General features: G+C 39.6%; 1 protein-coding gene across 2 annotated transcripts; it reads right to left on the reverse strand.

Moving 5' to 3' along the window:
• Window positions 1-3,005: 3,005 nt before the first annotated feature.
• Window positions 3,006-7,690, reverse strand: LOC111259541 (uncharacterized). 2 transcript variants are annotated; one of them, XM_022831632.2, is made up of 3 exons: window positions 7,547-7,690; window positions 5,192-5,323; window positions 3,006-4,742 (listed from the first exon to the last, which is right to left on the reverse strand). In XM_022831632.2, exons 1-3 carry the CDS (start codon window positions 7,547-7,549, stop codon window positions 3,903-3,905), a joined length of 975 nt encoding a protein of 324 aa, XP_022687367.1. In that variant the 5' UTR covers window positions 7,550-7,690; the 3' UTR covers window positions 3,006-3,902. The 2 variants fall into 2 exon arrangements, with proteins under 2 accessions (XP_022687367.1, XP_086824063.1); XM_086967937.1 differs by lacking the exon at window positions 5,192-5,323 and having other exon boundaries at window positions 7,547-7,686.
• Between the last annotated feature and the right edge of the window lie 14,875 nt (window positions 7,691-22,565).

The raw sequence follows: 22,565 nt of genomic DNA on the forward strand, positions 1-22,565 counted from the left end.
ATCATGTATGATGTACGATGCATCATTGCATTTCTAGGAAGTGGTTATTTGTAGGTAGATCTAGTTAGACATAGGCGTCTACCGTAGGAGCCTCAAGAAAACTACTGCAATCGAAAACAAATACGATAATGAAGCCTCTTATCCCAAACACAAGTCGAATATATCCAAATAGTCATAGACGTGGCCATTCGATATCCCTGAGAAAATCAGCTTGATCCCATGGCCATTTCTCGTGTACGAAAGCACCCTCTGTACTTTTATCATTTGGTGGCGGCACAAATTGAATTGTTGCTCTGAAGACGACATGGACCAGGTGTTTACTATGATTAAATCATCACTCACCTTTCGATAAAGATAGCCAACCTAACGAAGCATCTAAGTTATGGCTTCTTTGCTTCGGTATTAGATAAGGGTAATTTATCATACGTCTATAATACTGTATTAAAGACTTGTTCACTATATTGATATACGTCTTGATATGCACTAAATGTTTCCGTAACTAGCAACAAAAACGTACGTTTTATTAGTACTAACGGATACGTCAACACAGTCATATTGGATAAACAATGCGGAACATGTAACGTTATCCATATGACCAGAAGATCACTTACGAATACAAGTAATGAATGTGTCTTTACGTATCCAGAACTCCGAAATTGAAACTCCGAAACGACGCCTAGCTACCTCCTAAACCCATCAGCTGCGATTATTATGTCCATTTGTATAACTAACCTTGCTTAGCTATATGGTACCGATACTGTGGCCGGCTCAGTTAACAAATGCTGCGACTTCTTCTATATCCGTTTTATATATTATTAATAGCGTACTAACGATCAATCCTTTTTCGCTTCAGATCGCTGCTTCTATCTGCAAGTATTAGACTGATGCGATGCACATCACGTTAATAATAGTAAGAGCGCCTTTCTTCTAATGCCGCCCAGTACAAGCTCCCAACGTCAAAGCGCACATTAAAGAGTTGATGTTCTATTGGCCATTTTATCTGATATAATCACAAGCTAATAGGTTACTCCTGATGACAAATGAGTCATGAACGCCACAGCTTATCCCTGTCGCCGAGCGGAAGAACTTCAACAGATGAAGTGGTTCAAATCACTAGCAGAACTTTGAGAAACCAATGGTACCCCATATAATCCAGCTCGAAACCCCGCCTCTTAACAAGCACTTGCACAACTCGGAGTTCTTGTCACGGAAAAGCTTTTCCTGCATGCGAAGTTCACCTCGATCTATTCTATGCAAGGAAAATCCATCTTGGAACCTTACGAACGTGCGTCGTCAAATGCATTAAACCACGCACAGCTGTGGAACAACCACGTTCGAGCGCTTAGCATGCACTAGCCAATGTTACACCATCTGTGCCGGTACCACCCGTGGCGGCACGTCAACACGCTACGTTCCCGCCCCCGATCCGGTTGTTTCTTTGTTAATGTTGTTATTATTGCACAGCGGCAAAGACTACACCCTCCTTGCTTCGCCAGTAATCGTTCATTCACTAGCACGCGACTCATTCCACTCTGACCGAACGTTTGGTTCTGAGCGTCCTTCTCTCCAGATTATTTCGTTGCGAATCATATCGTGTTACTTTGATTACAGTACACCCCCCGAGACGGTGCGGCGCCCTGGTGTTTCAAGTCTTCGTTCGAATTGGATTCCTCGTCGTCCAACCAAAGCAAAAGGAGGAGGGCACTCTGGCCGAAGTTTCGCTGAGACGACGCATCATGAGCAATAACAGCGACGGGAACGAATGCAACGACTAAGGAACATGTCTGTACTTCCTTTCGACTGACTTCGGATAGATGAACAAACGTGATCAGTTGTTGCCGAGTTTACCTTTCCCGTTAGCCATGCGTGCGTCTGCCTCTTTTATGGGTAGACAAGAGCAGGCAGGCGCCCAGCTGCTGTTGAGACGACCGTTCCCTTTCCACAGACATAACATCAGTCTGGCGGGCAATTTGAAATGAGGAGGCAGTGGCGCGCAGTCCTTCAGTCCAGATTTACGGAAGCTACTGAAACAAAGTCTATACGAATCATTCCTTAGTCACCAGGAAGGATCCCCCGGAATCTTTGCGATTCGAGTGGTTGTTGCTACTCAATCTATATGATAGCGAAGTTTAACAGTTAGTTTATGGAAAAATTGTCGTATTTTTTTGACATGAACGTTGATGATGTATTCATAACAGTTGACTTTGCCTGTCTTCTGCGTTATTGCAGGCGACATTTGGTCGGGTTGACGATACTATAGGGACAGCGCAAATATAAATGCAACCATGGGCATGGGTTTGATGAAGGTCGATTGCTTTTATCAGGTCTTAGAAGAACTAAAAGTTGATGTCGAATCGGAACACGATCAGCTTATGGAAAGAAATCTGTCAGCTGAATTATGCATGAGATGCTATCATTATTGTGGGCCGCATCTGGTCAATTGAGAAACATTTATAAAGGGGACAAGCAAAGGATGCGCCATTTTGATGATTCCGACTAAAAAATCCAACGGTGGCATTTGACGCAAAAAGTTAAAAGAACAGTTGGAAACAGCAAGTAATGGAAACTAAATAAACAATAACGATTATATTATAAACTCACTAAAATACGTATTTTAGCATTGTTCTAATTGATTTTTACATTTAAGTGTGACATCTGGCATTTGAAACGATTCGATTCCAGCACGAGATAATGCGAATTTTTCGTTTTTATTACTAACTCAGGCCTACTGAATAAGTTCAAAGATGACCGATAGCCAGGCCAGCCGTGAGTGACGTCATGGCTTTTTATATTTAAGGATTAGCACTGTCCTATTCACATTGAAGGTGCATTGAAATACATGTATTACTTTAACCACGCTACGGACAAACAGAAATAAGTTAATTTCCGAGCGACCGTTATATTTGAACATCGACCATAAAGGCAATGAGTTAGATGTTTAGAGTACGAGCTCCGCTAATTAATTATGTAATTCGTCAAAGCCTAGCGTTGAGAACCGAACGAGCTTCGTGGCCTTTTTCGATTTATTTAATGAATTTGTATCCAATTTTTTATTTCTTTCAATACTTCTAGATTTATTATCTTGAATGTAACAGAATGTATCTAGCTATCTTATCCGATCATACTTATGATTGTTATCAAGACATAGTAAGTTATCTACATACGATTATTTTTGTTAGTACGCTTCTAACCATTATCCATTATTGCCGACGTCATAACCAGCATCCTGTGTTTGATCATGAAGATACGATATGCTGTTGTTTCGCGCAGATATTGAAGGTTTTGCAGATTGCAGATCTTCAACGTTTGATGAGGTGTTAGAGCTGACAGATACGCAAGGCCGTTTTGATAATCTAAGTGGCACTTTGTGTGATCGTCATATAACGTCACTCGATCGCAGAATCCACCCGCAGCTTTTACGGTTCCCCGAAAGTGACTGTCGTTACCACTTTGTTCCCTCGATGTTCGCTATAAAAGATCTGCCAGCTGTTGTTAAAACGAAAATATTTTATAGAGTTGACTATTTCTAGGCTTTTTCAGTCTCCTCTTCTGAACTTCACGGCGCCGCTCTTCGTCTAAAGGCAAAAGCGAAGTCGTTTATCATAGTTGTGCAGAATAACCGGTGTCTGTTGCAGGTGCAGCATAATGGAATTGTCTTCTTTATGAAGCGAAATTGCTGCTTGATGTGTAAGGATAGGTTATCGATGAGGAGTGAGAATAGCAAATGGTTTCGATTGCCTGTTTGGGCAAATCGTATTCCCTGTACGACGCTGACCATTTCCGTTACCCCATTGTCAAATATAGTACTATTTTGATAAAGGACAACTTTTAACAACTTGACAGCATTAAATGGCTGATGACGTCTAATCATTTAGAGGCGCTCATCTGACTCAAACTGGAAATCATGAATAGAACATTTTTGTGAACAGTCGATCTTGCGAATTCTGGTACAGGTCTACTGTTGGCGAGGCCTGATGGTCTTCTTCTCCACATCGTTGTTGAGAGTAACGTTCGACAGCTCGCACGCAAAAATCACTGAGGCTATGCTGCAGTGTTTGCGCTTGCACCGGGCCAATTCTGCCTAGGCGGATAGCGGCCGATAGCGAATTTCGCAACGTGGAAAACGCAAACGCGTCCAGTGTCTCTGATAGTTGTGCACCCAGAAGCGCACATACAGCTCCAAACACAACGGCTAAATGTCCTTCGAATCGCGCCAGCCGCCTCTGGTTAGGACCTTCCACGAAGTTCACACCACTGGGCGGGGTAAAACTAGCTGCTTTCTCATCAGAATCATGATCACTCAGCCGCACGGCGCTGTTAACACGTAGCATTTCTAGACGGTGTAACGGAGCCGTACTGGGAAACACCTCAATTGCAAGCGATAGAAGTGTTCGGCCTTGTTGAAGGGAGGCGCGTCGGGCTACATGGTTGCTTAGGCTGACGGACAACAGTCGGTCCAGCTTTGTCAACCGGCGGATGCACTCAGGTATGTCGCCATCAACGTCAGTTGAGTTCGCCTGAAGGTTGAAGGCCGGAGCTGTTGAATCAGGTTCGGCTTGTGGCGAGGTCAGCGCAGCATATGCAGCAGCGACGTATGGCACTTGTTGTGAACAAGTTGCTATTATGCAGATCTTGAGGAATCGTTGCAGGTGATCGATGGTCGGAATCGCGCCACGACGCCAGGCGGCCTCGATACCGCCGCTGTGGGTGAAACCGCTGATAGGCAAAGCGCTGTCGCATATCTGTAAGGACGAGATTTCGTAGGGATAGGAACAATTAGAACTGTCTCAATTATGGATGATACATTATTTTCCAGGAAGCTCATATATAAAGTAGTAGTAAGGAATGTTAGCAACCGAGTTTCAACTTATGACTTCCATGTGATACTAATAATACAAAGCCTTTCTTTATTCAATGATGCGATTCTTTCATGATTTCTTTTTGGCAGTAGTCAAACTAGCTCTTTTCAACAACTCTATATATTTACGTAAAACTTATCTCATTCTTAGAAGTAAATAAGATAATTACTTGCAGTTACTTGCCTATTAATGGCAGAGCGCTGCATATGGCAGACCAGTGTTTATTCGTTTCTGAGGGACTACAGAAACTCATTAACACTTATAATTTTCAATTGAAAGTGTATCTGCAATACGAATATATGGCAGTGGTTTATAAAGTAGTTACTATTTACCTGTAGCAAATTTAGGAATACGAGTCTCGGTTCCCGAACAATCGTTGCTGACGCTGGGCTGTCTAGTGTTGCAGCCGATACTACCGTCGTCTGTGGAACTTGCTTCATTTCGCATAAAACAATCCGTCTGGTCTGCAGTTCGGAACGAGTTTTTGATAATTTCAAGTTGGACTTTATTTGCATAAGCGCTCTATTCAAATCTTTGTATCCCGGTTAAGAAGAAGAAGTAAACTAGGTAGCACTTATCAATACTGAACGTTTTATCTGTGGAAAACACAGATGAATTTGAAGATACAATTGATGAGATCCCTGTGGGTAGAGCCAGCTTCATTGTCCTTAAAGCCACATGCATTTCGTCGATTATTTATGTACGGCTCGGATACCCCCTCGACAACCGTAACTGAATGATTGAAACCGCGGAGAATCACAACGGTGTCATTTTTCGATTACTTTGTTGTGGTGTATTTCTAGGCAGACAGATAAATGTACAGTTGCTCTGGCGATATATTTATTATTTTGATTTTGCCTTCGGAGTTACTAAATTTGTATGAAAACCAAACTCTTTCAGTGATAATTATGCCGTAGTAGTCATGTCCTTGGGGGGGGGGGGGGCAAAAACAGTTTTTCATGGTACAAGCATACTGGCGTACGGTAGAAACTCCGCCTTTACTACGGTGCTATTTACGAAATCTATGGCATCATATTTTAGTACCTAAAAACGGCTCGGGATAGTCCGCATTTTCGAGGGGAGTTTCGCTGTAGCTTCATCATCTAATGTCTATACATAGCTTAACAGCAGAATACTTTGTTTGAAGGAGAGCGTTCATAAGAAAAAAAGTAGGTGATATCAAAAATCGCTTTATATTGTAACCATCTGTTTGCTAATTTATTGTTGGCTTATAGAGCCATTATTTGTCTCACCGCTGGGAAGAACGGTCGAATTTGAGCAAATATTTAAACTACATGTTTTTAAAGGAAGACTTAAGGGCTGTCCATTCGGCAAACCTGCCACCCAAAATCCCCGCGGGATACCATTCGCATTCTATTTGTTTCAGCCAATGATTTCTTGATGTATCTAACCGCTCTCTGTATGCCTTAATGTAGCAACAGGCCACTATATTTCTTTTCGTAGCAGCTATGTCTTGGGAAAATGAGCGCGTAGAGGCAACTTTTACAGCGGTCGACAACAACGTCTTCAAACTGGTAGGGTTATTCGCAAGCCAAATTTATTATAGAGTAGTTACAGGATCTAGTGGTCTACATGCTGTCCTGGCAATAGCCACTGGATAAAATGGATGCGGTAATTAATAACGATAAAAGATTCCGGTCCTTAAAAATCATAGTCAGGGCTGGCAAGTTGTTAACGCATTTTTACTCTCGTTTTATAAACATCACGAATGGTTATTGAAGAGGGTTTTGCTTGCGTGGTACATAGTAAAAAACGGCAGAGCAGTTTGCCGGCAAGGCAAAATATCCACACGCAGTTACCGTATCCATATGCTTACCTTTGTTGATGTGGCTTTAAACTATAAATAGTTAATAGATAAAATGATTAAGCTTCATAAAAACCACTCAAAGGGAAAGTAATAATATGTATGAAACTGATTTTAAATATTTGCAGTTCGGTAGGTTTCTCACGTACCGCTGATCGCCGTCTTCAAAAAAGCGTTCAAGGAGCTTATTATGGTAAATCAATCATCTTCTAGATGAAGTTCGACCACCCAATCAATCGTAGTCGTCTCGGTGATTTTTGGATACTTCAGAATTGCAAAAAATAAATTTAGAGAACATAGTGTATCAAACCGAGGCGATTTACCTTCGTAACGCGATGACTAACCGTGCGTGACCCGTTGAGAAAAGTTGATAATATCAACTTGAATTTTTCAAAGCTTTTTTTTTTTCTGCTTTATTACACTATAAGCAATACCTTGAATAGGTACTAATTGAACCCACCGCCTATATCTTCTGACTATTTGACCTACGTTTATCTGACGTATACCTTGACATAGTTCCGTCATACATGTTGTCTCTGACACCCATCTCTGCGAGTGATCTTCCTGTACCAATGGCGTTCAAGAGCTTAGAACCGAGCACTTCTAAATAATAAGATGACGTAGCCGTTTTACACACAGAGGAATTAGGCGCATTTGCTGACCTTCCAGGTAATTACATGAAAAAATCAGCGATTGATAACGCAGGGTCGAGCATACTTGCTACGCTTGTCTGGATACCATGCTTTGCCTAAAGCGTTTCACCTATTAACTGTTACAAGTAGGTCACTGTGGATATTCCAGCACCACACTAAATCTCTCGATTTCATGGGGCAACTAACGAAGTTTGAATGTTTAAACTCACCATAGACGATCGGCTACATGTTTTTCATCTGCTATCCTTGTAGAAGAGTCCTTAGTTGCTAATGATTCGTCGTACTAGTTGGACAATATCGTGAGCGCACAGTTTCATCTCGAAAAAGGACTGCCTTAAATTATCAGGCTGCCTCAGTCGGCGGCAAGTCTCTTTCGCCATGGTCGTGGGTCACGGGGCAAAGGTCCTCCGCACTCGCCAGCGGTGACCGAACCAGTAGTAGCCACCAGAGGAGACGAAGAGTCGAATGTTTGTGAATGCAGTAGGGAACGATCTCGGACAAAATCCAACGTTGTCCTAAATGCATAGATAACGACGTCCGCGATAGCAACTTTTACAGGTCAGATGAGCGCTAATCAATGATATATCGTAATAATGTATTGCACGCATGCGAGAGACGTTGACGGAGATACGACAGCAATTTATAAAGGGTTCACAGGGGCAGTCGTGTCAGTGGGCATTTCCGGGTTTTGCACTCTATGCATCGGCAGGAGTCTTCGACTCGTAACATAGAAATGCTCTTTTTCGGTCCATAACATTGATTCGTTTATTAAGCAGTTATGACAGAAGGCGTTCATACACACTGCACAAACCTGCAAGTGATTCACGGGATGATGTTACGCGCACGTATCATACGAGCCATTTAAGAACGTATAGAAATCTGAGAGTCGTTTTCGTGGCGCAAAACTAGCGTGTTCACCTACAAGGTTTAGAGCTGCATGAAGGGGTCCAGGTTTGAAACCGGACATTGACTGACGTTTCTTTTTGCGCTAAGAGGACTAGACGCTTTCATTGCGTAACACAGGAAGATTAGGCTAAGCTGAATACAGCTGAAAGATGGTTCATTTATTGCTGGCAGAACGGCAGGCCGTCCTATTTTTTATGAGATTGTGTCCGAAGTAATAGTTAGCTAACCCAGAACTGATTCGCGCATAAATACAGTAAGAGTGCCTCTAGCTGTAAGGGACGAGGTTTAAGTTGCACTCAACTTAGGTTGCGCATGTGAAAGTTCCACTTATAGGAAAACGGGCGCAGTTAAACGTGCCAGCTCTAAAACAAATAATTAGCGTAAGGTCGCCTCGTCATTGAACAAGGCTCCAATTTTCGACGACAAAAGAAACGAAATAGAATTAGCATAAGATATCTATTAGTATTTAGTATAAGTATTATTATCTTTAATCATAACAACGAATTGAGGCATAACTGCAACTATTTTTATTTGTAGATGAAAATAAAGCAGACAGGGCACGCGATGCGGGCTTATACAGCTCATTGCAAAGGGCTACCTAGCATTTGATTGCAGAGAATGGAATGATCTACCGATTAAGTGCGAATGCTGGTCATAAATCGAGAGAACAGACCAAAAATTATTTAGCGCTAATGCTAATTTGTCTGTAGTTATTATGTGTTTTATGTTTAGGCCCATGTAGGACCTTGTATCTATCATCGTTCCGTGTAGGAAATCGCTCTTCCAGCGTAAGGTCGAGAATTTTAGGTGAGCTACACCCATGAGACGTCCAGAAAATAACAAAACACTCATTACGTCACTTCAAGTTAGCAGGTTTTCGTTTTTAGAGAAGTACCTAAATTGTACCTAGCTCAATGTTTATGACACGGTAGATCTGAGTCGTATCCAGAAGACAAGTTTAAGATTGGCTCGAGACGTAGAACAACAAGTGGTATACCTGTAATAGGTCGAAATTTTGGAAATAGATTTGCCGGGCAAATCTGTACCGGATGTTGTATACATATATCTTTGTTTAGACTAGTTCTACTGCGGACTGGGTGGGGTCAGCCGTACCAGAAAAATGCTTGCGTAACATAGTATCAACCAAGTAAAAGTTGAAACATAAATCATTAGATTAGCTGTTACCGTTGCATTGTATTGATGGTGTCAATCTTTTTTTTTTTAATTTTTTTAATTAAAGTTATCGTGCGCTTCGAATCGGTTTTTTAATAATGTAATCTATGTTAAAGTGGGTAATAAGTCAGACACTTGCATTTAGCGGGTTCAAGTTCTAAAGCTTTAAATAATCACAGGACGTTTCGGGTCGACGAATTGATTGTCTGAAATAGCGAACCGTGAACTGATTTGTAGCTAAAAACAGGTTGCCGTTTAGAAGCAGCACTATAAGTGAAAACAGTAGATTTCAAACGAGCTAGATAAAACCACTAATTCCATCCGATCCAGCTCAATGGTACTAGATGGGACAGAAAAATCAGAGAAATATTAATTTGAAAGCCAAGATAATTTTAGAATAAAAAAAAAAACTAAACACATCGTAACTCTCCAACGATAGACCATAGTGTAATATTTAAATATAACGTAATATTTGAATTCTAAGGAGAAAAAGTGAGCCGCGCACGCGTAGAGAAACGTTCTATTTCAATGTATCGACACGAGCCTAAATATTAAAACTATTTACGTCGATATTGAACACGACTCCGTTGTGTCACCTATCGATTATACAGGCCACGAATAATGAAAGTATTGTGCATTTGCTTAGAACCAATAGCTAATGAAGACAATGGCCAACTGCGTCCTTGAGCACATACGGGTATTGGCCAGATGCGTAGATTCAGCTACCCAGGTTGGCGAAAACCGGTCCAGGTTCGGCGACCTGTTCAGTGTCTACGACTATTCAGTTGGTGGTTAACCGATGTTCAAGAGCGATACATCCTGTATTGAATCTATGGAATCATTCGATATCAAAAACGTTGCTGCACTCGTAGGTTCTTTAAAGATTAGTGAGCTTCTTCCATGGAGAAGATGACGCAACTTTACACATGGTTGGTCTGGAAGTTGTTTCACATTAAATTTCACACGCGAACACAAGTAAGGGCTTATGCGGTCACGGTAACAAGCATAGGAGAGACAGGCTTTTTTTTGCGATTCCTAACCTTTTCCCTGTCTAGACAGCTGTCATAATAGCTTCGCAGGTTTGGTAACTACCATTGATCGAAACCATGTACGTCACCAAGAGTTACGTACAGCTGCAACACATTGTAAATAAAAAAGTCAGTAACAATGACTTAAGCTGTTCAGATATCATAAATCATGTGTTCAGAGTGATCATACTTTTTCTTTGTACTATATTACGCTCTTTATGATTAGGCCTTTTTGGCCTTGGCAGGTGTAACTTTATAGTGTAATTTTCACTCGCGAAGGATATTTACCTTAGAAAGGACAGCAAGAGTTTCGTTCGTGGCATGACTAATTGCAGCGCCGAATAGTGCCTATGCTGAATATGTTGAATGACTAGATAGAATATACGAACTTGGCTTCGAAACGTACTCTACGTTCAAATGATAAAATTGTTAATAAAGGTATTACTTAAGTCAGGACAGAATTGACTTGACAGGAATGAGAAAATTTAGCGTGTGTAGGAACTGTTGAAACTTGTAAAACAAAGAAGCTAAGTGATATATATTTTTTTTTAAATTAAATTGTAGGGAACAGGGGACTAGTAAACTTGACTAGTTACGTCACTGCGTTAATTGATTGTAAAGTCCTATAGTTTTTAGTCACTTGCGATGAAACCCTTCAATGTAATACTTTAGGCTTTGCCATGAAGTGCACTACCGTGCTGCTATAAGGAAAAGGTCGTTGTACGCTTTTTCTTTTACTACAGTTCTATTATTTTCAGTATAGAAGTTTTCTTAAGTTACTGGATAAAATCATCCATTGCAGTTGTAATATACTCCTTGTTTAATTCTTATTGTTACTGATTCATTCGGATTGCTCAGGACCTTATTAGTTAACCATGAACCAATTGCACTGAACTCAGAAACAAACTTGAACGGGCTACTGTGCAAAAACGTGGTAACTAGGCAGAAGTTAATAAGTGGTTAATACCGTTTGGTCTCTAATAAATGGGTTAGCATAGATCCAGATTTTTCAGCATCGATTCGGTCACTCGAGTGAAGCTCTGTCAGCAAAAATAATTGCAGCCTATGAAAGCCATTTATAGGCAAGTAAATTGGATTTTCTTGTTCTAGAATATACAATAATTCCTTAATGATTTCATATTAGTGCGGTTAAATGAACAGTTCTGGTCTCAACGCGATCTAGTCTAGCGAAGGACCACATAAATAGGCCTCTCGTTGGCCGGCTAGCAAATTCCTTTTCGTCCTGCCGAGATATTTTTTATTTCGAAGTTAATCGGCAACCGCAGAGTCAGTTGATTTACAATTATATACGTGCTAGATTTTCAAATTTCGCGCGAACGGCATGGATTCGTTCGTGAAAATGAATACGTAAATAACCGTTGACTTGTTATGTTAATGTGTTCCCGTAATATAGCATCAGGCAAAGCGAGCAAAATGCAAATCCAGCAAAAAAAAAAAAAAGGAAAATAAGCACATAAAAAATAATACTAATACAACTGTGATCAATAGGTTTCTGGTTAAAATGATTCTTATTGCCTATGGTCCTTTCAATGGCTTCGTAATTTCAATACAGTTTAACACGATTTAGCATACTTGCCTGCAGCATTAAGCATGCTGAGATATATGTCTTTCCATATCACCACGGTGTTCATTAATGTCTCACAGGGCAAGGTATTTATATAGTGTCACGGCTATTTCGGTTATTGTTGTGTTGGGTCGCGGTAGGGAACAGTTGCAGCCCAGAAAAATCGCTACGCCCTCGCCAGCAGTCAGTTACAGACAAATCGCGGCGGAGTAATAAGGAAGGAGCGTTACCTCTTTGTTCATGGCGAACCATTTATTGTCAAGGGAAACGCGCTCACGAATGTTTTCATCTGTCGTCTACCGTTCTGAACTGCGTTGTTCTGTAGTGACGTGAATTGATATCCGAGAGAACGAAAATTGCTAGTTAGTCGGACAAGCGGTCTTTTGACTATTGACAGACTTTGTCGAGCTATTGTTATTGATTAGAAAAGAAAATATATTCAGCTAGATAAGTAATAACAAAACTAGCGGTTCCCAATTGTTGTGGCCGTCGTTCAACTTAGATAGAAAGTTTAGCGGGTAGATACTGTGCCTAGCAGAGTGTGTGGAAACAACGCTGTGGCCAAAATCGCTTGAAGATCAGTTAGCGTTACGTTCTGTTGTGCGTTTAGCAGCAAAGGCTCCTTTTTGCTGCTTGAAGCCAAATTCGTTCGAGTTAACTGCCCGCTGCCGTGGTCTCCTGTGACGAAAACGACTTTTAATGATCATTACAAAGAGAAATAATCATCATCATTAACACATAACCCACCGAAGTAAGGGCGCGTCAGTAAGGCGAACAGTTTGCATTACCCTTAGCCAACATTAACAGGTGGTGGAATCATCGCAGTTCTATTAAATTTACGGTTCTCCTAGAATCCCTCTTCCCCCCGCAGGATAGTCAAGCTAGAACATAACTACAGGACTGAAAGTGGAAGAGGCTCTGAAGCGATGTTACCTCAGGAGAAGAGCTACCTTACCTTTTATGACGTCGTATGGCAGGTATTTATCGTATACGTGCTTATGCCTACACTCGTGTTTATTTGCCTTCGTCGCCTACATTCGCTCAATGTAAACAGCATGAACAATTCTATGCAGCTAAAATATCAGGAGGTTATAGATCTCGATCAGAGAGAACTAATTCAGGATAATCTGTAGCAAATCGAACGAAGCAATAGTGACGGCAGCTACAGGAAACTTGTCCTGGTTACCTTAAAGGAAATGTGCTTCGTTACAAAGGCAAAGCCGTCCCTGTAACTTTTTTAGTTAGCGGAAACCCTTGCCATTACGTTATTCGGGAGAGAGAAGTAATCGAAATTGATATGAGATTGCTCATAAAAGTGCACAAGCCGAGATCGTTTAAGCTAAAAAAAGAGAGCAAATTTACATGAAAGGGAAATGCATAACACTTACTTGGGATTTGTTTTTACATGCAGATTTATAATGAGGTTCAACCTCAACAATTCACTTTCGATAATATCCTTTGATGCCATCCTGTAAACTACGTCTACTAATGTTGAATCTAAGCGGCCCTTCAATCAGTGGATACGAGGAAATTTACAGCGAAGCAAATCTGTAATAGCTCATTTCAAATGCGACAGACGCCTACGTTTTCCAAATCATAGAGTTAAACAAAGATGCTGCCAACTAATTAAAATCCCAGCGTTAGCGAAAAGGATTACCATATATTAATAATCGGGACAGTAAAAACTTCAAAAAAAATACGAGACTAAGGAAAATAAAGTATTATTATGAAGGTTAACAGCTGTTTGTATGTATGCCATGCCGTTTTGTATATGAAGAAACTATAAATATGTCCGGCAGGACCCAGTCCGTTTAGACTCTGAATTGGAAAACTCCTGGATGTTGTAGGGCGGTTTCGAAGACTATAAATGAAAATAACTAAGAGTGTTAAAAACTAAAATAAAAATAAAAAAAGAATAACTAAAGAACGATTATTAAGTTAACATCACAAGGAATTTTTTTGGACCTGAACTCTTAGACTTTTTTTTTCACTTTTCATTTCTTTTCTTTTTTGGAAGTTTTTTTATAGGCACATTCTCCCTCTCTCCCCTTCTCTTTGACAAGCAGAGTGCATAAATAAAGTTTTAAGGAAGTTTTCTTTAAGCACAGTTTTGTTATTTAGCGACATCAAAATCACTCAACGCTTTATTTCCGATATCAAAACACCGCTAGAGCAAAATATTATCCGGGTGGACCATGTTCACCCACATCTAAATCTCTTCCGCGTAAGCAGAAAATTTATCAAGTTACACGTCCACATGAAACAAAAAAAAAAACGTACCGAAGGAACACTAAAAAGGGCCCATGGTAGACGTCCACTTTTACGAAGAAACATTTAATTTTCCGTGTCGATAATTAACCAAAATTAATTGTTTTTATCAAATCATGTGAAATAGTAAACGATATCGAGGAGAGGGAGAGAAAAACAAAAGTGGGCGAACAAAAGTGAGCCCGTAGGTAGAAAAAAAAAGGTTACGGTAAACTGGTGAAGTCGAAGCGGAAAAAGTGAAAAACCTAGGACAAAATCCTTCAACATTAATAAGCCGATACTTATCGGTTACCTCACTTACAGTGTTCTTATCGAACTCGGATGGCGCGACGGCCCTTCCGCGAACTTGGGTCGCTGGCTAGTCAATCTCACTTTGACATTGGCTTTTTCTACTTTTTTCACCATCTTGCAGGAAGCTAGGCTATCTATATATTTGCGAGGAAGTTACATCAGTCTATAAAGGTCTTTGAACTAAACGTTGTTTGACTGTGTCAAACAGTTAACGAAAGTTAATTAATGATTTTTCGTTTGCATTTGGCATGTAGTCGCTGCAGACACGACTGTTGAAGTGGTGCAAACCACGCGTTCAAATCTTCAGGTTTCCGTGACTGGACCGCTGGAACAATGTGGACGTTATCTTTTCCGCAGCTTAGCAATAACTTGTATTAAAAATGCCGCCATCAATTTACGACATCATTTCTATCAGGTCCAAAGCCAGGCCGCAGAACTAATAAAGCTAAACACCCCTTCTCGAATTATGTCTGTAACCAGTGCCCAATCGTGACTAGAATCTTTGTCATGTCCATTCTTATTACTTATTAAGCGCTGTATTTTCGAAGTCCACTGGGAACAAGCGGCACTTCGAAATTTCAGCTCGATTAGGATGCGCCAACGAGTTTCCATGTTATTACCGCAGTTCAGAGCAACGAGGAGTCAATGAAAAGCGATGTTGAAACTGATAGTGTGATGGACTGAGAACCTGCTAAACTAGTGATGTCAAGGTTCAGACAGGCTAAAATGGTGATCGATGAAGCATACTCTGCCATTAAGCCAGGTGAAAATGTCTATAAGATAGCGCAGAAAGTGGCAGAAGACGCCGAGAAAGTCGCTGAGGGACCCAAAACCTTTTTGATGTCGGAAAGAGCGATGAAGATGATAATGCCACAGAAGATAATACAGTGATGAACAATGATAGAGAATGTAATTGTTAGAAAATCAGGGAATTAGCTGAGAGATTGCTTCCATCAAATTTTGCTTTCAGTGATACATAGAACTATGACCTTTGAATAATTATACGAAAAATATGGAGATATTTCAAAAGTTCTCTATAAACGAATACCTTGTGAAGCTGCCGTTGAATTATAGATAAAGTGTTTTTTTGTATTACGTAGACTTGATTATTTCCAATGTGCCTAAAGTACTTGGCTATACCATTCGAATCTTCGCAATAATTGGTAGAAATTATACAATCTTGTAATTGACACAAAGATTAATTCGTTAGTTCTTCGTCTTCACGATTCTTAACTTAAACAAGCTTTCCCTAAGTGGATTTCGTTGATTTGTCTTTATTAAAAATGGATACTTAGCCGATGAGTGATTCCTGAAGTTATTGACCCTCTCCATGTATTATAATAGCTAAGTGGTCAGACACTTTTTGTACGTTCCCTTAATATTTTTTTTAACATCTTTTATTATTACCATTTGTAGATCTACTTTTAATCTTACTTGAGCCTCGTTAGCAAATATGCTTCAATATTTTGCAGTTACTTGCCTTTGTTTACTAATATTAAAAATTATGAAATATATCTATATAAATATGCATGTGTACCAACATACGTACTTACCTCCCTTAGAATTGCTCATTAGCCGAGCGACGCGAGGGAGCCGTAAGAGCATTGTTTCGTCATTTGTAGGGTAACTGTAAACGAAAATCTATAAATTTATGTAAGTAAACCAAATTATTTTTATCAAAGAATCTATCTTTTTGCACCATAGACAGTGATCAATTTTATGCCTAGGTTTCACTAAGAACTAAAAGAAGTTTCCGAGATGATTTAATCGTACCGTATCCGCTCATAGAGCTTAGGAAAACAGACATCTTACAGCGGATTTTACATAATGAGAACTTAAATTTCCCCTAGCCATGTTTTTGAAAATTTGATTTACGCATAGATATTTAATCGGTCTTTTATTGACTGACTTTTGAGTTCAAGCCACTCGTCAATAGACCTTTTAAGCGACCTAAAGAGCACATCTTTACACGACTAGATCCTTTTTTCTTTTATGATGTTGTGATATATTTCTTATAAGGGCGCTGAGGTCAAAATCAAATCGGGCAGGACAAAACAGCAAGCGCTCAGATACGCCCAGAGAATACAATGACCTGACACATGAACAATCAAATATACATGTATCAGGTCATTGTATACGTAAGTTGTAGATTACAACACTAGAAAAGTATTAGAATATTATGATTGTTTCTTAAAAATTGGAAGCTGTTTCCAATTTGATTTCCTACATCTGCTCGTTACTCATGTCTAAAACCAATACATCGTTGTAAAGCTCATGACCGAAGTAATTTAAATGAAAACAAAGTCACTTTGGACATTTTATGGATTGTCATCGTGCGGCAAAGTTTTCCCTACAGAGATAATGGAAAAGAGGATTTGGCAAGTGGAACTTACCAAATCAGGAAAAAAATGACGCTGAATATAGCGTGGCTAGCTAGTTCAACATTTTTTAATTTAATGAGTCGTTAGTTTGAGAATCATACGGTACTAGTGAATTTTTGCACGCTTCATGAGAAAAGCTATAACACTGAAAGTATAACACTGGTACATGATTGATGTGACCTTAAGCCACGCCAGAGTCCGCAACGTTACGTGCCAGGTCAATCTTGCTGTTCACATATCACGATCCCTCACTGAAGCTGTGAAACGTAAAGAGTCGGGTGATCGAATGGTTTCGTCATTTTCAAGTTCTTAAATTTCAACTTTATAAAGACCTTCATTACAGTCATGCTTATCGATTACTATCCTTGGACACGGAGAGTAAAAACTCAATAATTTACCCCAGAATTTTCAGATTTAATTGCTAGCTTTTCTAAAAAAGAACTTATTGTTAAACAGCACGATTATGCATTGTTGTAGTTTATGGTTTATGACTTACTATACATCTGTATAAATTACGCAGACAAAAAATAATTTACTAGCAATATTCCGTTTCAGGATGTTTACTCACATGCACAACTTTTTTATACTTTCTTCTTATATTCTTAATAAAGAATAGTTAAATGAAAAAAAACAAGCGCAATTCAGCTGTACTAAGTTTTTATGACTTATCAATATTTTGAATTTTAAATAAGCAAAAAACACAGGCAATATTTATCTTATATTGATAACGGATGCTGGCTCTTATCTTAGAAAGCCAGAAGTTTCACTTTCGATAAACCTAAAAACAAAACAAACCTTTGCTATTGTTATAATTTATTTCTTAATATAAAGCCTATGATCTAAAAAAATCTTTTATAAGTGTAAATCCTCCAATAATTAAGGTATGAAGCATTGTTTAGGTTGCGAAGGTATTTGTAACTTCTATCTAGAATTTTATCCGCGCTAATAACGCCCTAATTAACATTCTGAAGACCCAGCAATACTTACCACCCGGTCGATTAATTTTTCGCTACCTTTGCTAACCGTTATTTTGTTCTTGACAAACTGAATGTTTAATGCGCTTGGATGCTAAATAAACGTCTCGGAACAGTATAAGTGGTATGAGAGACATGTATATCGACCGTTAGTTTTAGTTAAAAATGTACCATGTAGGCGGGCTAGCCTAGATTTTCATTTAGGTTAGGTGTTATTATGGGCAGAGTTTAAAACGGAGAGGAATATCCCATTCACAGCCTTTGTTGAAATGTTGTGAGGCGAGCGAGGGGATGAAGAGAAATTCAATTATATACATATATATATATATATATAGCTGGAGTATTCGCAACTGTTGATCTCCCGAAAAGCGTTAAAAACCGGTTGCAAAGCAAATGGGTTCAACTATGTGACCAATCTATGTCACCATTTTTATATACCAGACAACATGGACGACCAAAAGTACCTAGTTTATTCATATATATGTATTTAAATACATTTTAATATAATAAGCAATAAGACGAATTAGGCATAAGAAGGCTTTCCCTCCAAACCTGAATTGTTTGGAATTGAAATTGAAACCGTAAATTGTTTCCGCCCGTGATAGCGGAGTGGAAACGTGCTTTATTCTAAATTATGGTATCTAGACAGTATTTTGCTCACGTATAGCACGACTCATTACACATGTAGCACCAATGCGTGACCGTCCTTTGTATTGGCGTGTACCTTTTAACGGGAATAGAAGCAAACGACATATCAGGAAAAGGTGTACGTTTGATAATGTTTCGACTTTTATGCCGTGTCCCATTACCATTCATTGCTTTGAAGGCTGACGCGTAACGCAAGACGCAGCGCGTCTTTGTTCAGATTTGGACCATTTTACGGGTTCCTAAGTCTAGTAGGTAGACACGTTGACGCTGCAGTATCCCGAAAACACGACGAGGTCAGTCAATTTATTGGTCGTGCAAGCAAGTGATTATCGAAAGGATTCAACATAACAGGTTCACATGATGAAACTAGTTTCGTGGAGATAGCATTTCTGCCACACTAAATAGTAATTCTATTCAAAAGTAGGATTCGCAGCTATAAGCACGCACACAATAGCAGTAATGTATTTTTTTTACAATGTATTATTTCCGTATTTTTATGTGTTGATTAGTAGCGTACACTATCCCGGCTCATCCCACCCGATAGTGTGGTACGTTAATGGTTGCTAAAAGAGGATGCGTATACATATAGGCCTCAATTAATTCGAAAACTGCCTAGTAATAGATTTTACTCATTCTATATTAAATACTATATAAATTTATACACGTTTGTTTATTATGAATATCTCTTACAGGATTTTTATGATTTTTTATGATCTCTTGTTTCGGAACATTCGAAACAGCTTCCTTGGTCGTTCGTTTCTCTTAGAAAAGTGATTCTGTGACCTGAAATATAATATATAATACATTAGAGTGTTTGGATTTTCGAAACGCTGCCGACCGTGTGTGATGATCGCACCACAATCATATTAACTAAGTGTTTTTAACTTGAAAGCCCACATGCACGAAAATACGACAAGCTACTTTTAAAAATGGTCCTTATCGGTACATGATGTTAACATGTATAACTTATTATGTAAATTATAAAAAAATAATTCTTGACCGTCGACATTCTGTTTCTTTACGGTTTGATCTAAGCATAAGATCAATCATTTTCCATTCACAACACCAATTTGAAGGAATTTGCTTACATCGTTACCGAAACCGTTAGCTACCTAACTCTGGATCCGTTTCTCCGATTTCGTGAATATATATAAAGCCGTTTTCACGACCGTATCACGATTTAATCAATTTCGTTGACCAAATTCGAACTTATAATTAGACTCGAAAGAGACTCTTACCAAGCCTCCTATTTCTAATGTTTCGTAAATGCCAGCGTTTTTGCCATAGCCGATACTTAACGTACATAACTACGATCGCGTTTGAAGTAATTCATTGTCTTGATCTTCAACGAGGATTTACGCGAACGACCTTTTCTGATAGTTTTTAGAATAGAAACTGAAAAGTGAGTGCCCTACGAAGTCGAACGATTTCTCTGAGCTAATTATAATAGGCATCTGTTTTAAAGAACATCTCAAAAAAAAAAAAAAAAAAAGAACATAGCTGTTTCTTAGGATTCTTCAAATCGGTAGCGCCATTGGAGGTACGGAGGTGTTGTTGACCGGAGATCTTCCCAATCACCAAACCATTGTATTCCAAGGCCCCATTCAGAATAGTTTTACCGGCGATTTCAATAAAATTTCGTCGTTTGAATATCGTTTTTATTGACACGTTTACTAGATACGATTGAAGTGTAACAATAACATGTGATGATACCGTAGTGTTAATTTGTTTGCGCATTTAGGAGGCTCGAAGTGAGGTGGTCTAGGTTCGAAAGCCTACGAAGACAATTTTCCTATTGTTGCTGGAAAAAAGCCGGTCGTCGTGAGCAACGTTTAGTGGCGGTGTCCCGTAAAATCGGTGCGATTAGGTACTGCAGAATAAGAACAGATTAACTGCAATCTAAGCATACAACGTTACGTAGGTTTTTGCTATTTCCGTTAATTAAATAGAAGCAATTTTTCGACACTGAAGCAGCCGCATAGCGTTTGATAAAATTGCATTTGGATGCCTTGTAAACGCGTTCGTTCATTATTTCTTGGTATAGCTCACATCAACTGTCATATCTTCATAGGAGGCAACACGTTCTAAGGTATCGTGCTTTTGGACTACCCAGATACTTGTTTGCTTGCTCATACCTTACCCGGAATTAATCCTGCGTAAATAGGACAAATCCCTGCGGTTCAACACTTGGCTAATATTCTGTGCTCGCTTATAAAGTTCCCAATTTGTTATTATTATTAAGATTAGTATTTGAAATGGTGTATATATTGAAACGAAAGACGCGGTCAAGCTTTACAGCTTTCGCCAAACGAAACAACCGTATCATCGCTCAATTAAATGCGGGTGCAGTGTGTCGTTTACCATAAGGTCGAGCTAACGAACTTAGGCCCCCGTCAAGTCTTAAGGCATAAGTTCTCGTTATGAGCTCGACTAACGAGAAGCCTGGCCCATCGCAACGTAAAAGGCAAAGCGAAAATGTAGAGGAACATTTTTCTTTGACAGAGTAATGGGCATCTATGATACGTTACACACAAGAAAAGTATTGCCTTGTTAGCCTTATTGGAGATGGCGTGCCAACCAAGTCAATTCGGACGGCCGGAAAGGGCTTGCTACCATAGTCTCCTTTGACAGAGCACCATGACAGCCGTTGCCGTTTGTACGGCTCTTGAAGCATTACTACGAGGACATAAAGTGCCAGCACCGTAGCAGCGGGATACGAAGGAATACCGTAGCTATATTGTCGACTCCTTGGCATTTGGCGAGGCACCGATGACACTCGTTCAGGCTAAGATGATGATGAAGGGGACTTGCACCCTCCAGTCTGATATGAATTCTATGGACTTTAGGCGTCGGATACGATAGTAAATCTAAAGCTGCCGGACTGGCTAAAGAATCAAGTAATTTAAACGTCAGTAACTTCGCAGAAGTGCAGACTGATTTAACAATAGCAAGTATATAGCGACGTGAACTTCGCCGTAATTCGATGGAGTACGGTGCCACAAACCTTCTAGAAATTCGCAATCGTTCAGTAGTCATTAAGTCAGAGGTTACAGTTTATGCCGGCCGTAGCAATGATTAGTTGCTAGCTCGAAACAAGATACAGCTATATATACCGAGCATAAGCACCGACCTTACGTGCCAAGGATCTAGCGTGTGTTACGTACAGACTTTCTACTTTCAGCGGATTTGGCCCTCACCGATGGCTCTCCCATCCACGCTGATTTTTTCGTTCAAAAAGACAGTGCTCAAAAATTTGCCAACTCACATGAATTTCGACAAACTGCTGAGTTTTAGTTCACCTAAGGACTGAATGATCCTCTATATTAAGCCTTGTAAACAAGCAAAGTCTTTAACGGTGGTTGTGTTCCGTACTTGAAGCCCATTTTTCTAAATTCCTATAGGCAAAGCTCGTCAGAGGAACGGTTATATTTTATTAGGCGATTAAATCTTCGGTCATACCTTAAATAATAAAACCGAAGACGTGTCAACACAGGACTCTCTTTTCCTTTTCACGGTAAATTTGAATTGGGTAGCAGTACGTCTGTCTGTCTGTCCAGGGAAAGATACCGATACTTTCTATACTAAAGAACGCAAAAATAAATAAGACCAAATAAAAACAGTCGATACCCAATGCAGAGTTCGCCCATACTCTGTGTACGATGTCTCTACCCAATAGCGCTAAATGGCCAAGGTATACTTCGCGTACCTTGCTTACTCTGCTGACATTGATGCGTTTGTAAGAAGAATATTATTAAAAATCGTGTCTTTTTGACTAACAGGATGGTAACCAAGGCACCTTAAGCATGATCATTGCAGAAGCTCAAATACATGCCGACTAGCGGTCACTTGGAGCGAGAACCAACGACATTTATCAGGCTCCAGACAGATCATTTATGGCTTCCTTATGCAGATCAACCCATTTCTAATTGACGCCCCACTGCTGTACTACGATATTGTTGTAACTATTCAAAGAA

This window comes from Varroa jacobsoni, unplaced genomic scaffold, assembly GCF_002532875.2.
Source record: "Varroa jacobsoni isolate VJ856 unplaced genomic scaffold, vjacob_1.0 scaffold_343, whole genome shotgun sequence".
NCBI lineage: Eukaryota > Metazoa > Arthropoda > Arachnida > Mesostigmata > Varroidae > Varroa > Varroa jacobsoni.

What these genes read in the sequence shown, in the direction of transcription:
- LOC111259541 (XM_022831632.2), bottom strand. An exon ending in TATTCCTAAATTTGCTACAG is followed by an intron (nt 4,743 to 5,191) that starts GTAAATAGTAAC and finishes TCGTCCTTACAG; the next exon opens with ATATGCGACAGCGCTTTGCC.